Source organism: Semicossyphus pulcher, unplaced genomic scaffold (assembly GCF_022749685.1).
Source record: "Semicossyphus pulcher isolate SPU_LCO1_2020_fin unplaced genomic scaffold, fSemPul1.0.p SCAF_20, whole genome shotgun sequence".
NCBI lineage: Eukaryota > Metazoa > Chordata > Actinopteri > Labriformes > Labridae > Semicossyphus > Semicossyphus pulcher.
The window spans coordinates 11,254,016-11,267,088 of NW_027211694.1; the positions used below are offsets into that span (position 1 = coordinate 11,254,016).

General features: G+C 40.7%; 1 protein-coding gene across 3 annotated transcripts in view; it reads left to right on the forward strand.

Annotated features, from left to right (window-relative positions):
* The first annotated feature begins 520 nt into the window (after window positions 1-520).
* gramd4a (GRAM domain containing 4a) overlaps window positions 521-13,073 on the forward strand; it is a 101,188-nt gene continuing 88,635 nt past the window's right edge. The window contains exon 1 of one of the 3 annotated variants that reach the window (XM_069670822.1): window positions 521-722. In XM_069670822.1, the coding sequence (XP_069526923.1) occupies window positions 570-722 (153 nt within the window). In that variant the 5' untranslated portion in view covers window positions 521-569. The remainder of the gene's footprint in view (window positions 723-13,073) is intronic. The other 2 variants (XM_069670824.1, XM_069670823.1) reach the window with 2 other exon arrangements.

Sequence of the window (13,073 nt, forward strand, 5' to 3'; positions counted from 1 at the left end):
TATTTTATGCTTTATAAAGGTTGTTCACAGAAATACGGGACAGATCACGACTCTATTGAGTCAGGGGCAGAGCATGAGAAACACACAGATAGGTGTCATCACTGATTATAAACTGCTCACTGCTGGATCACATTATCATAACTTCGGATAAACTGCTAATAGATCACACTCTGGATCATCTCTCTCATATCAGAGACTGCACAAAGGTTTAGAATTTTTAAAACAAAACTGAAAACATGGCTTAAGGCAAACCAGTTATGTGATCACTGATTTTAACCTTTGTATGGAACCGTCCTTCAACATCGAGAGATTGTTTTTATGTCATATACTGTTTGTCAAAATTGTTCATTTGAATTGTTTTTAATTGTTTGTATTGTAATGAGTGTTTTTTTTTTATCTTCTTGCCCAGGGACCACAGATGTAAATTAGCTATTTATAGCTAACTCTGGCCCAATAGTTGTGTTGTGCAAGGCCCCTGTCAAATAAACTGAACTATCCCCTGTGTTTTTTGTCCTCACAGGGTTGCTGTACGCCATGTTAAGGTAAAGCCTGGGTGCGCGGTGTTGACCATGCTAAAGCGCTTGGACAAGATCCGCTTCCGAGGTCCCAGGACGAGAGACGACTTTCTGGATCTTGCTGAGTCGCCACCCGCTTCCGACAACGAATGTAGCGACGACATGCAGCTGAAGCCCAGAGCAGCTCTGCGCGACACAGATGATCCTGTGAGTGCTCACTATGCAGTGTGTAGTATGTTGGTTGCTTGGGCGTGGCTTTTGACTAATGGCCACATTTGCCGTTGATTACATTTGTCTCTGTATTTATCATACTTATCATACTGAGGAAAAGGTCTCCTCTTGTAAATTATATAAGCATTTAGACTAATCTGGCTAGCATGAACACACATCATGTCATTATGCAATTCATGCATGAACTGTTCAATTTCAAAAAGATGCACTGAATTCAGGGAGACTAGCATAATTTCCACACAGCAGCAGGTTTGGGAGAAATATTTTTTTAATAAGTGATCAAGACTGCTATGACCCCTTACAGCAGTACTCTGTGGCCATGTGCAACACTTGTCTGTATTTGCAGGTATTCACCTGACTTGGAAAAGTGAACAACTCCTGACTCCTACTTAGAGGCCAACAATTAAATATATGTTGAGAAACACTGAACAGGCAAACAAGCCAGGTATGGCCTGCAATGCTAAAAATCTATACAAAATACTAGCATTTAACTCAACGGACAACAGACAGTTCCATAAAACACAATGCAAGGCAGAGAATTTGTCCGAATTTTAATGAAAAAATCCCCAAAAGGCTCCACTCCACACCTACACAAACACGGACAAGTTAAGTTCAGTGACTGTGTGTCTGTGTTGATGTTTAGCCAATAGTATCAACCTGTCACTCAAGTGACTCAGCTCCTATGATTTAAGGCTTAATATAATTAAAACAAGAGTGTTATAAAAAAATTCACCCCCCATACAGTTATCTTGAAGAGTAAAATTAGCTATTTATAATGAAACGTTTTTTTGTACCAGGCTGTAAACATGTGTTTTTCTGCTCTAATAATGATCATTTTCCCATCTGCCATAATGTTATTTCTTGGTTTCTGGAGCCGGCCTCAAGTGGCCACTCGAGGGAGGAACTGCAGTTTTTTGCACTTTGGCATTGGCTTCATTTTTCAACACCGAAGTTGCCGCTTGAGCGGCAGTGATGTGACACCCTCCAAAACTCCAAAATAGAAAACACCCAGGTCTCACTCACAAGTACATGCTTTATTGCAGTCTTGGCAGGCTCTACACAAAAAATGTCTCTCTAATCAGATTACATGACCTGGATCTAAACCTAACCTTCTTTACTTTATTAGTTAAAACGAGAACAGTGTTTGCCCTTTTGCTGCAGAATATCTGCACTTACACTTTCTGAAAAACTAGAATATCATTGGGCGGATGGCATTCAATCATTGCACAGAGTACTTTGCCTTTCTTTCATAAGACCTCTCTGGCCTCTTCTCACTTTTCTTGCTAGATCAGTTGGTTTCCTTACTGTATCTGTTATACTTTTTGTCATTGTGTCATTTATCTAAACCGCATTTAAAAAATGCAGACTATTAAGATGTGATGGACCCTAACACAATGTTAAACATGATACAGAAATAATGGCAAAAATGTATATGAAAAAGTTAGGAACATTTACATGCGTTTGATTTCTATTTTAAAATCCCATCAATCCAAAACTATCTTATATGTGAAATATTCCAAGCCACTTTAACCTATGACAATGGACCACCTGCTGGAAATTGTATCTACATTCCTATTTACTTTATCTAAAACTACAGGTATATATAAGGTTAAAGCCTGCATTTGTTGCAGTGGATAAGTTTAGCTTTATTTTTTTGCGTCATTATGTCATAGGGCTGCACGATATATCGTGTGCATGTGCAATAGTCACATCGCAGGACGTGCAATAGTGTAGCAAATTAAGTAAAACATGCCAGGCTGACTTTATTGTTGCTCTGTGCAAAACGAAAACTTGCCAGTTTCTGGTTTTCCATTACTAATTTACAGGAAAAGTCTGTCTGATATCACAAAGTGCAGCTCCTCATCGGAGCACAGTGAACTGACTGCTGTGCTGCAGAGTCTGTGTGACACCTGCATGTCAACTGTTAACAAGGCACACAACGCTGCTGCCGTCACAGATAATCATAGAGACGGACGCCTTGTTATGCGAGGTGGCTTATAAGTAAGAGTATTCCAGTTATCAGCAGCACCTCGTCCCGGTGCTGGTTAATGCTGTGGCTACATAAACACACAGTTCAAGGAGCGTCCACGTGCGGCGGAGTGTTTACTTTTAGCAGCTTCACCTGCAGCACATGCACGACAGGAGGTTGTGTGTGTCAACAGCAAGTTTGAAATGTGAGCTTTTCATTTCAAAAAGTTATTGTCTTTGGGCTGATCACGCTGATTAAACATGTATTTGAACACAGTTAGAAATGGTAGATGAAATACCGTATAAGTAACACAACTGCAGCCCACAAATCTGTTTGAATTTATTTTATAAAGAAACTCCACCTGCTCCACCTGCACTATCCCTACTTTTTCATAACGTTCTCAGAGTCGCTGAACCAGGAGTGGTAAAAGTAGGAGGGGGGGTTTGTTAGAAGAAAATAGATTTTAAAGTCCTAGATGATAAAAAGTATGATTGTTAATTGTTTACATGGACATAAAAACACACTGCTTTTATGTGGTATCATTTCCTGTATTTTTTTAAATCACGATAAATATCGCAGAACAAAATGTTATCACAATGTCAGTTTTTTCCAATATCTTGCAGCCCTATTATGTCATGTTGCTTTATTGGTTATGTGATGACGTCAGTGGTGTAAAACCTGGTGATATGGGCATCAGCAAACTGAGTGAAACCGTAATTGCAAAACCATTCATTCTTTTTGCAACAGGAAGCTTAGGTTTCATTCTTACATGTCATCACTCTGCGCCATGATAAGATAATAACTTTGTTACATGCTGTTTAAAGCATGGAAACAAAGCCCAGGAGGCAGGCGGAGGTTGTTTCCATAACCTTGTTTAAACTGAGCTTTAATAAAAACACAATACCTAGAGTATAACTAAAATAACTTTTAGGTTGTGCAGATTTCAGGGATGTGAAGCATTTGAAGCAATAAAGTTACGGTGTCTCTTTTTAATATTTTGTGTTATCGTCAACAAAAACACAAAAGACACACACAATCTTAACAAAAAGACGTCACCATATTTCTATAAGAGATGGAACTAACTCCTTTTCCACTCTACTCATAATATTGATGGAGATTTTTTTTTGTCAATTAAACTTTTGTTGATTTCATAGGACTGTTACAGTATAACTTTATTATAACTTTATTGCCTGATATTCACAGAAAAGTCACAGTGACTATTTTACTGTGAATGGCCTCAGCTTCTTCTTTTTGACTGTAGTTGTTCATTAACAAGTACTAGTACTCGATATCGTAATAGGATTAACAAATACTGTTACTGTATATCGTAGGTAAATACTACGTGAATGTCATTGTCGATTTTTCTAAGTCATTTATTAAACACAGATCGATGCTGGGCTGTAAATATGTTAAAGCGCTCGTGGGCTGTGCTCTGTCATTCCAAGGCGTGGCTGGTTGTAGCTGTGTTTGATAAAATGCAGTTTTTTGATGCTTAGGCTAGGCTGAGTTTATCAAGTTCATTTCAATCAATCAATCAATCAATCAAATTTTATTTGTTTAGCGCCAAATCATAACCAGAGTTATCTCGAGACACTTTATAAAAAGAGCAGGTCTAGACCGACTCTTTGTTCTGTTATTTAAAGAGAGGCCCAACATGAATCACCATGAGTAGCACTTAGCAATATTCGGCACATTGGCAAGGAAAAACTTCCTTTTAACAGGCAGAAACCTCGAGCAGAACCAGACTCATGTTGAACAGCCATCTGCCTCGACTGGATGGGCCGAAAATGGGATAGAAGGACATGCAGGATAGAGACAGGCAAAGAGAGCAACAACAACATATGTCCTTGTTACATGAACAACAACAGACACATACTTATGGTTACAATGCCAATAATAGTGGTAGACTAGGGTGAAGATTAGCAAAATAAATAAATAAATAAATTAGCGAGAGAAGCAGAGTAATGATAAAGGCTGAGGTAATTGTAATTGTAACAGTTGAAGTCAACAGGTCTACAGAGAATTTCAGAGAAGCAGGACAGAACAGAGTGAGTTCATATTGTCAGCAGACTACAGCCTATATCCCAAGATTGTATCACGGCAGACACAGTAGAAGTGTAAATCATGGAGACAATAACAAATCAGGGATAACCTGTCTCGAGCTAGTTTTCCTGTTTTTAAGCATATGTCTATTTGTATCTGTAAACAGAGCAATGTTAACCGGAGTCAATTCCTTGTATGTGTTTGCCAATAAGGCTGATCCTGTAGGCCACAACCAAAGCGGTCCAGAGCCGTATCAGTTCGAGCCGCTAGCACAGGCACCGGGTGCTGAGAGTGCCGATGCTGAGGAGGAGGGGCAGGAGAGGATTGGGGACGTCTCTGAATGGTACACGATGCCCCCTGGAGGATTTGAATGTTATGGTTTTAAAATTTTTAAACATATAGCCCCGTTTTTGCACTTTACAATACGCATATTTCATGGAAAGCCACTTTTTTTTTCTATTTACAACAGGTGCTCATGTGGTCACTACACTAAGCTCTCTCCTAGAGAGAATATCTGCTGCAAGGAGGTGGCAAAGGTTACAGCTCACGAAGAGCCATAAAAAAAACCATCATATCTTTGACCTTGTATTGCAACCTGACACTACTGCAAAGTCTATGAACACAGAGACTTTGCAGTAGTGGTTGTCTCTGATTGGAGGTGGACTGGTGTGTGAGCGTATTGCGTCAGGTGAGCGTATTGCGTCATTTCCTGTTTTCTCGCTGCTACTGTGTTGTCTGTGCTGTTTGTAGCTGCTGCTAGAGCTCGAGCTAAATCGATTAATCTGCTGTAATTACCATCACTGTGGTTATTCAGCTGCTGTGTACTTAAACAGACACTAGTTTTCATCAAGCACTCTCGTTGTTGCATTAGCGTCATATCTGCTAAACCCTTAACTTTATACTCGCTTAGCCGTTAGTTTAGCAGCTAGCTTAATCAATTGAAATGTCTTCTCCTTCTCCCTCCTGCTCTCCTGATCTGCCCTGTTCGGTGTGTCAGATGTTTAGCTCTACCTCGAACTCCTTTACGGATAAGGGTACTTGTATGAAATGTAGTATTTTTGGAGCTATGGAGGTGAGGATCACGGAATTAGAGACGCGGCTCCGCACCTTGGAAAACCAAGCATCGCTAGCTGCTGTAGTCAGCAGCAAGCCCCCAGGGCGGGCCGACCTAGCGTAGCTTCTCCCCCGGCAACTCCCGAGCAGCCGGGATGCAGTGGCTGGGTTACTATCAGAGGGAAGCATAGCCACAAGACGAAGCACACGGTTCACCACCCACCACTTCACGTTTCGAACAAGTTTTCCCCACTCAGCGACACACCCGCTGAGAAACCAACTCTGGTTATTGGCAGCTCCATAGTCAGAAACTTGAAGTTAGCGAAGCCAGCGGCCATAGTGAAATGTATTCCTGGGGCCAGAGCGGGCGACATCGAGTCAAATTTAAAACTGCTGACAAAGGATAATCGTAAATTTGATAAGATTGTAATTCATGTCGGCGTTAATGACTCCCGGTTACGCCAATCGGAAGTCACTAAAATTAATGTTGAGTCGGTGTGTGCATTTGCAAAGACGATGTCGGACTCCGTAGTTTTCTCTGGACCCCTGCCCAATCTGACGAGTGATGACATGTTTAGCCGCATGTCATCATTCAACCGCTGGCTGTCGAGGTGGTGCCCAGCAAACGATGTGGGCTTCATAGATAACTGGCAGACATTCTGGGGAAAGCCTGGTCTGATCGGAAGAGACGGCATTCATCCCACTTTGGATGGTGCAGCTCTTTTGTCTCGTAATATGGCTAAGTTTGTTAGTCGTAAAACCTGACAAACCAGAGTTGAGACCAGGAGGCAGAGCTGTAGTCCTACACACTCCTCTGAGCTTCCCTGTGAGCAGTTTCCCAGCCACAATGTTAATGTTATAGAGACTGTGTCTGCCCCCCACCCAGGCCTTTTATTACAGTTAATTCAAACTCAAATAAAAAAGGAGTAAATCAAAAACATTTAATAAAAATTTAAACAACAACCGAAGTTATGCCAAAAAATATGAGAATTAAATGTGGTCTGTTAAATATCAGATCCCTGTCATCTAAAGCTCTATTAGTGAACGATCTGATATCAGATTATCATATTGATTTACTCTCTTTAACTGAGACTTGGCTGTGTCAGGAAAAATATGTCAGCTTAAATGAATCCACTCCTCCCAGTCATCTTAATACTCATATTCCTCGAGACACTGGTCGAGGTGGTGGAGTGGCAGCTATTTTCAGTTCTAGTCTTCTAATCAACCCTAGACCAAAACTTAGTTTCTCCTCTTTTGAAAGCCTTGTTCTGAGTTTTTCACACCCAGCTTGGAAAACTTTACAGCCTGTTTTATTTGTGATAGTATACCGCCCTCCTGGCGCATACTCTGATTTTCTAACTGAATTCTCAGAGTTTTTATCAGATTTAGTCCTGAGTTCAGATAAAATAATTATTGTAGGGGACTTCAATATTCATGTAGATGTTGATAATGATAGTCTTAGCATGGCATTTATGTCCCTTTTGGACTCTATTGGTTTCACTCAAAGTGTAAACCAGCCTACTCACCGCTTTAACCACACCCTTGACCTTGTTCTAGCTTATGGCCTTGAAACCGAAAACTTAATTGTCTTCCCACAAAATCCTCTTCTATCAGATCACTATTTAGTAACATTCGATGTCCTATTAACCGACTACTCTCCAGTTAACAAAAATGTACTCACAAGATGTTTGTCTGATAGGACTGTAGCTAAATTTAAACAATTCCAGCTGCTTTTAATTCTTTACCACATCTGTTTACTACAGAAAGCTCTTATGCTAATGTTAGTCCCTCTCAGCTTGATCAGTTTGTTGATAGTACTGCAGGCTTGCTGAGAAGTACTCTAAACTCAATTGCCCCCTTAAAAAAGAAGATTATTAAACGACAGAGGCTAGCTCCATGGTATGACTCAGAAACTCGTAACTTGAAGCAAATGTCGCGTAAATTTGAAAGAATGTGGCGTTCCACCAAAACAGAAGAGTCTTGTTTACTCTGGCAAAATAGTCTTAATAAATACAGGAAGGCCCTACGGCATGCTCGAGGTGTCTAGTACTCCTCCCTCATAGAAGAAAATAAAAACAATCCCAGGTACCTTTTCAGCACTGTAGCCAGGCTGACAGAGAATCACAGCTCCACTGAGCCAAGTATTCCTATAGGCCTCAGCAGTGACGATTTCATGAGCTTCTTTAATGACAAAATCCTAAAGATTAGAGACAAAATTTGTAACCTCCTGCCGTTAACTGGTGCAGATGTATCTTTGGAAACTGCTCAAAAACCTGATGTTTACCTTGACTGTTTTTCTCCAATTGACCTTCCTGAGCTAAATTCTCTGATATCTTCGTCTAAACCATCAACCTGTCTTTTAGACCCGATTCCAACCAAGCTGCTTAAGGAAGTCTTTCCCTCAATTAGCACTTCTTTACTAGATATGATCAATATGTCTTTATCGACGGGCCAGTCTTTTAAACTAGCTGTAATTAAGCCACTTCTTAAAAAGCCTACCCTTGATTCAGGCACCTTAGCTAACTATAGACCTATATCTAACCTTCCTTTTATCTCAAAGATCCTTGAGAAAGCAGTCGCTAATCAATTATGTGACTTTCTTCATAACAACAGTTTATTTGAGGACTTTCAGTCAGGATTTAGAGTCCACCACAGCACTGAGACAGCACTTGTGCGAGTTTCAAATGATCTACTTACTGCTTCAGACAGAGGACTTCTCTCTATACTCGTCCTGTTAGATCTTAGTGCCGCTTTAGACACGATAGACCATCACATCCTGTTACAGAGATTAGAACATTTAATTGGCATTACAGGATCTGCATTAAGTTGGTTTAAATCTTATTTATCAGATCGATCTCAGTTTGTTAATGTTCATGATGTGTCCTCTATGCAAACCAAAGTTAGTCATGGAGTTCTACAAGGTTCTGTGCTCGGACCGATTCTTTTTACCTTATATATGCTTCCTCTGGGTAATATCATGAGGAAACACTCCATTAATTTTCATTGTTATGCAGATGATACTCAGTTATACTTATCTATGAAGCCAGACGAAACCAATCAGCTATCTAAACTAGAAGCATGCCTTAAGGACATAAAGATCTGGATGACTAGAAACTTTCTGCTACTTAATTCAGACAAATCTGAAGTTATTGTGCTTGGCCCAAAACACCTTAGAGATTCTTTCTCTAATAATATCAGCCTGGCATCCAGCACTACTGTTAGGAATCTGGGAGTTCTATTTGATCAGGATATGTCCCTCATCTCCCACATAAAACAAATATCAAGGACAGCCTTCTTTCATCTTCGCAACATAGCAAAAATCAGACACATCTTGTCTCAAAACGATGCAGAAAAACTAGTCCATGCATTCGTTACTTCCAGGTTGGATTATTGTAACTCGTTACTATCAGGCTGCCCTAATAAGTCACTAAAAACTCTGCAGCTGGTACAAAATGCTGCAGCACTTGTGCTGACAAGAACTAGGAAGAGAGATCACATCTCTCCTGTATTAGCCTCTCTGCACTGGCTTCCTGTAAAATCTATAATATAATTTAAAATCCTTCTTCTTACTTGCAAAGCTCTTAATGGTCAGGCACCATCATATCTTAAAGAGCTCATAACACGCACAACAGGCAAGTCATTTACACACATGTACTTACACATTCATCTGTGCAAGACACCACCACAAAAATTATGCCTTTCAATTCATGCAGGTGATGCATAGGTGTGAGCAGATTGGGGGTGCAGCCTGCATGACTGCTCACCCAGGTTTCAAACCAGTGGCCCTCAACCCCTATGTGCTGCAAGCTGTGTATGGGACATACAGGCAGCTCTATGGGGAGATGCAGGAACCAGAGCTCAGTAGGTCAGTTTTAGGAAATCAAAGTAAGTTTATACAGGGAATAGTATTTAGATTTTTATTCATAACATGTAGTTAACAAAGTCGACAAGCACTGCAAAAAGGCTTACCATGAATATAGTACGTTCATTTTTCACAGTTGTTACAGACGCCCAGGTATCCCCAGCACCACCGCACAAAGGTGGTGCTGGGGATGCATGTAGTAAACAAAGTCGGCAAGCACTGCAAAAAGGCTTGCCATGAATATAGTACGTTCATTTTTTTTACAGTTGTTACAGACGCTCAGGTATCCCCAACATCACCTTTGTGCGGTGGTGCTGGGGATACCTGGGCCAGCACATCAGGGTGGTCATCCCGTCCTGTGCTGTCACCCGCATCAGACAAGAGTTCCCTGAAACTGGGGAAACCGGTTTCCAGCTCCCACCCCTTGAATAAAAATATTGATGGAGAGCTACCATTTCCACAGCTGTGTCCATTCCACCAGTTGTTGTTGGGGCAGGATGGTTTACAGTCACATAATTATAACAATTTAATGCAACACAAGTTTGATCAAATATAGAAGGAATTAGACGTCATCTATTTGTCTAATTAGTAAAAATGTGGGAATATGGGATGCACATTTTATGTCATTTATCAATAAAATCCTATGTAGATGGAAATGTCCTGGTCCTGGTTGAGAGGTAGCAGCAACTTCACATGGTAACAGCATATCAAAAAATGTCTTTTGTTCATTGTAAAACCTACTCTTTTCTGTTTCACAGTTTAATTATGAACTACACTGATTTCAAAGATGTCTGGGCAATTCATAAGTACCATCCAAAAACCAAAAACAGCTCAATGATTCAACACACTAGGAAGAGACACTAAAGGCCTCATCACCCATAGACCTTAGCCTGGTGGAGTAGGTTGAGTGCAGCTTGAGGGTTAATGTCTCAGACACTGTGCTCCATGTGAAGAGTGCAACCAGGCAGTACACAATGGTCTGAAATGTAGTCATTTGGAGTGACACGATCTGAGTCTTTACTTAACTCAGTGATTCCCAAACTGTGGGGCGCACCCCCCCTGGGAGGGCCCAGGGGAATGACAGGGGGGGGGGGGGGGGTGCCAACGTTTGGAAAATGTAGCAGGCCGAACTATGTTTTGACGTCATTTTCGAGTGGCACAGTACACAAACACGTTGCCCTCGCATATGTCAATGATTTCTGTGAGAAGCACATCACATGTAGACCTCCACACTCTAATTGTACTCTTTTCTTCACTGTATTAAGTTTTAATTCACAATCTACTTTAATCTGATCACTTTGCTTTCCTTCACTCCCCCAACACACCTGTACCTCTGTTCTCTGCACAGCTGCTGCTTTAGATTAGATTGCGTAACAGAACTGCATATGATTGTGTGCGGTCAGAGAGCGTCCGATGTCGGACCCTCTTTTACCCTTTAGAACACTGTGAGGAGTAAACTGGTCCCGCTGTTGTTTATTTAGTTGCCATGACTTCACGTGTGACTGATGTCCTGTGACTCCTGTCACTGTTTCAGGGCCGCCACAGCAAAATGTATGCAGCGGAAACACTGTTTTTTTTAAAGCACTGATTGAACTTTGTTATTGTTCTGAAAAAGTTATTGCACATTTTATTATATTTCTATTTGAAAAAGTCTGATGAAGCAAATTAAATAGTTGGGTTTTTTTGCACAGCAAATTACTCAGAGAAAAGTGAAAAGAACGGTCACGATCTTGACTTTCTTTCAATAAAAGTTTAACTTCACCCATTTGTGACATTTTTTGGGGGGTCGAGGGGGGGCCTGGGCATTTTTTTTTCTCCAAGGGGGCGCTTGACAGAAAAAGTTTGAGAACCACCAACTTAACTGGACAGGAACTCAGTGCCCGTTAAAAAAAAGGCAAATATAGTCAAATAATCATAGATAACAACAAATGTATTTTTACAACATATTATCGAGTCAAACCTTACATGTTCTTGTTAATGAAGGTTCTCGGTCATCCAGGTCATGGTAATTCAAAGCTGAATCCGAATGGTAACTTGTCTTGAAGTTCTTGGTGGACTGGTTCTTGAAATATAAGCCTCTAGAAGCCTTCTCTTCTGGCTCCATCCACCAGTCAAACTGAAGAAGCCTTTTGGATGAGAGGTGAAACATCCTCAAGAACATCAACCATGTCCAGTTACCTTTTGGATTCAGTGTCGAACTTAGATGTTCATCAAGAACCGTGACTTGTGTCTCGCCACTGCCTCCTTCTTGTCAGGTCTTGTGAACAGGGCGCAGAGTTTCTCTGGTACAGAGACTGTGTCCAGAAGCTTTTGATATGGACCCAGGTCTTCCACAACATGGTGAAAAAGCAGCTCCATCAGTGTGTCAATGTAGCCTACAGTGTAAAGATAAAACAGAGTTAGAACATAATTGTCCATGAATTAATCAATCTGCCGCTCATATGTCTAAAAAGAAATGACCTGAAGTAGGATGAGTCTTCAGTGGGCGCACAGTGAAGTCCCCATGTTTATATTTAGGGTACACAATGGAGTATCTGAGTTCTCCAGCTGCGGTGGATGCACAAAGTCGGTGTGCATTCTCATTGTAGTGCATCGCCGTCAGTTGGAGTCTAATAAGAAACACATTACATTAAGATGGTCAACAAAACACTTTAACCGTTAGTACTAATAAAGACAAAAACAAGAAAAAATGTGAGTATTATAACAAATTGTGTTCTTTACTGCATACCTGCACAACATTCCCATGAAGGAGAACACCACATTTTGGGAGCAAACTTCAGGATGAGACTGAAAAGATTCAATCCCTGAAGTGTGGTGTTGTGGACTGATCTTTTCCATGTCTTTCATCAGTCGGGGGGACAGCAGAATTGCAGTCCATTTTTCACAAGCTGCTGTACCTACACGCAGGAGTTATATAATATGATTAACCCAATTTGGCTACAATAAATGACTGTTAACATGATCAAATATAAACCACCAAGAAAGACTTGTATCTAAGAGAGAGAAATCTCAGAACACTGAACACTGTAACCCTAGGGCAGCGGATATACAATTGAAAATCATTATTATGTATTGGTTTGTGAATTACTGTACTTACTTGGCGTGAAGCCATTGCCTTGCCTGCTCACCAACAAGGGCATGGTGGAGACAACTGGGGAAAAGGACATTGTCATTGTCTCTTCCTCCACAAGGCAACATCCTGAGTTCTCGTATTTATTGCCAACACGTCCATTTTTTCCCCAATCCCTGGGGACAAAACAGAAAATTTACAAACACAAGTTGTAAAAGGAGATCTATGTATTTTTTGTCTTTATGTTTCAATTCAAAAACTTACCCAAATGCCAAGGGTCAAAGTAGTTGGAAATGTCTGGCCTTTGTTCCCGCAAGAACTTCTGTACAC